This window comes from Octodon degus, unplaced genomic scaffold (assembly GCF_000260255.1).
Source record: "Octodon degus isolate 3935 unplaced genomic scaffold, OctDeg1.0 scaffold00112, whole genome shotgun sequence".
Lineage (NCBI taxonomy): Eukaryota > Metazoa > Chordata > Mammalia > Rodentia > Octodontidae > Octodon > Octodon degus.
In genome coordinates this window covers 8048337-8050563 of record NW_004524688.1, presented here as the reverse complement: position 1 = coordinate 8050563, position 2227 = coordinate 8048337, and the positions used below count along the sequence as shown (strand labels likewise).

General features: G+C 47.2%; 1 protein-coding gene across 1 annotated transcript in view; it reads left to right on the top strand.

Annotated features, from left to right (window-relative positions):
* Positions 1 to 2227, top strand: part of Rnf213 (ring finger protein 213) — a 115247-nt gene that overhangs the window by 47806 nt on the left and 65214 nt on the right. The window contains exon 21 of the mRNA XM_023699247.1: positions 692 to 1278. Coding sequence (XP_023555015.1) covers positions 692 to 1278 — 587 coding nt within the window. The remainder of the gene's footprint in view (positions 1 to 691; positions 1279 to 2227) is intronic.

Sequence of the window (2227 nt, the reverse complement as noted above, 5' to 3'; positions counted from 1 at the left end):
ACCAGGGATTGAACTCAGGCCCTTTCGCTTGCCAGGGAAGCGCTTATTCCACTGAGCCATCTCCCTGGCCCCTGAAATTATTAATATTTTCAGAAGCTTTCTCCTGCATAATTGCCTGTTTCCCTTAAGTGGTCCTCCCCATCCCATGGAGTCGGGGTGAAGCCCGGGGTCTTGGGCATACCATGTTGGACGTGTGCTCTATTACTGAGTTGCACTCTCAACCCTGCTGGTCTGATATCTATTTTTCCTGTTACGTTTTCCACACTCACCTGGACAGTCTTGCTTGCCTGTTTCTATGCAGAGACAGGATGCATGAAGGCATTGGCAACCTTGAGGACTTCTGGGTGGTGGCCCATCGGGTATGCTGCGGATGCCTGTGCCTTGCATGGTGTCACATTCCCAGCCCCCTTCCTGGCCAGCAGGTTTTGGAAGGCAGGACAGGGAGAGAAGGATGGGGTCCCAGAATCCAATGTTCATAGTGACAATCTCTACCTTCTATTTCCTGGGTCGTAGTCTTCCTTTCCCTTCTCAGATTGAATATTTCTTGTCAGAAGGGAGGGAGGAAAGACCTAGGGGTTGGATTCCCTTGAGTTTCCATAGTGCAATGTTTAGAGTAAATACAAGAGAAATAGCCTAAAATGCCACCAGGATTAAAGGTTTGATATCCTATTTTTCCTCATGGTTTCCAAAGTGGATTTTGGGGAGATGGAGGCAATACACTCTGAAGACCTCAACAGCAAGAGACTAGATAAAGCCATAACCGTGACACTACCCACATGTCCCGTCTCCAAATACATGACACATTACGCCCTGAGCTCTCAGGTCCAAGAAATGGCTGAACAGATAGACTTGCTGAAAGACAGCCACATCTTTCAGATTCTATGGGAAGAGACGGCGGAGTTGCTGAGTGATCCTGAAGAGGAACACGAAGGGCAAGACTTGCAGCTTACAGAGGTCTATGAAGACTTGTACCTTCCTTGTTATGACAAGTTCACTGAACTTTATCATAATCTGAAATCAGGAAAGGTCACCTTTGCCAGAATCAATGGCATCTTCAAGGACTTTGAAGGTAAATATGATGACTTGGAAGCCGACCTCCAGCTCATGTGTCAAGTGAAGCCACATGCTAAGAAGGACTGGATCCCGGAGCGCATCCAGCAGATCAAGGAGTACCATAGCCTGCACCAGGCTGTCAGCTCAGCCAAGGTCATCCGGCAGCTCAAGGAGAACTTTGAATTGACCGGGGATTTCAGTGTTCTTCGCACTTTATTAAACTTTGTAAGTTATTTGCTAGGGACTTCGGGGCTTGAGGTGTGGACCTCCACTCCTTGGAAACCATGGAGCGTCTGGTTTTAAAAGCTGGGCTTGGGGCAGGTCCCCATGGGTCAGTAGAATAAGTGCTTGCCTGGCAAGCACAAAGGCCTGAGTTCAATCCCTGGATCAGGAGAAAAAAAAAAAAAAAGTGCTGGTGAGATGGCTCAGTGGTCTAAAGCGCTACTTAGAACAAGCTAAGCAAAGCACAGGGACCACGGTTCAATCCCCCAGCACCACATACCAGCCCGCCCCGCCCCCCAGTGGGCTGAGCTGGGCACACACACACACATAAATAAATAAAAAGAAAACTCCTTTAAAAATAAATAAATAAATAAAAATAAAAGCTGGGCTGGCTGGTATTGTAATCCCTGAGGAGCTCGCTCTTTTTTTTTTTTTTTGCGGAACCAGGGATTGAACTCAGGCCCTTGCGCCTACCAGGCAAGTGCTTATTCTATTGAGCCATCTCCCCAGCTCACTTTTTTATTTTTTGGTACAGGGAATTGAAGCCAGGGCCTCGCACTTCCCAGGCAGGTGCTGTGCTGCAGGGTTACATCCCCAGCCCCAGGAGCTTTTCCTTCATGTTGAACTCCAGGCTGGAATATAGCAGGAGTTCCATTTTTACCTGTGTCTGTAATTAGTGTGACTCCTTCTTAGCCAATGAGTTTTCTTACATTTGTATGAGAATCAAGAATTCAGCAAAGGAAGAACCATCCTCTCTGCAGAAAAATGAGTTCTTTCTTGCTTGCTTTCATTCTTTTGGCGGAACTGGGGATTGAACTTAGACCCTTGCGCTTGCCAGGGAAGCGCTTATTCCACTAAGCCATCTCCCCAGCCCCAAAATATCAGAAGGATTTTTTTTTATTTATGAGAGAGAGAGAGAGAGAGAGAGAGAGAGAGAGAGAGAGAGAGAGAG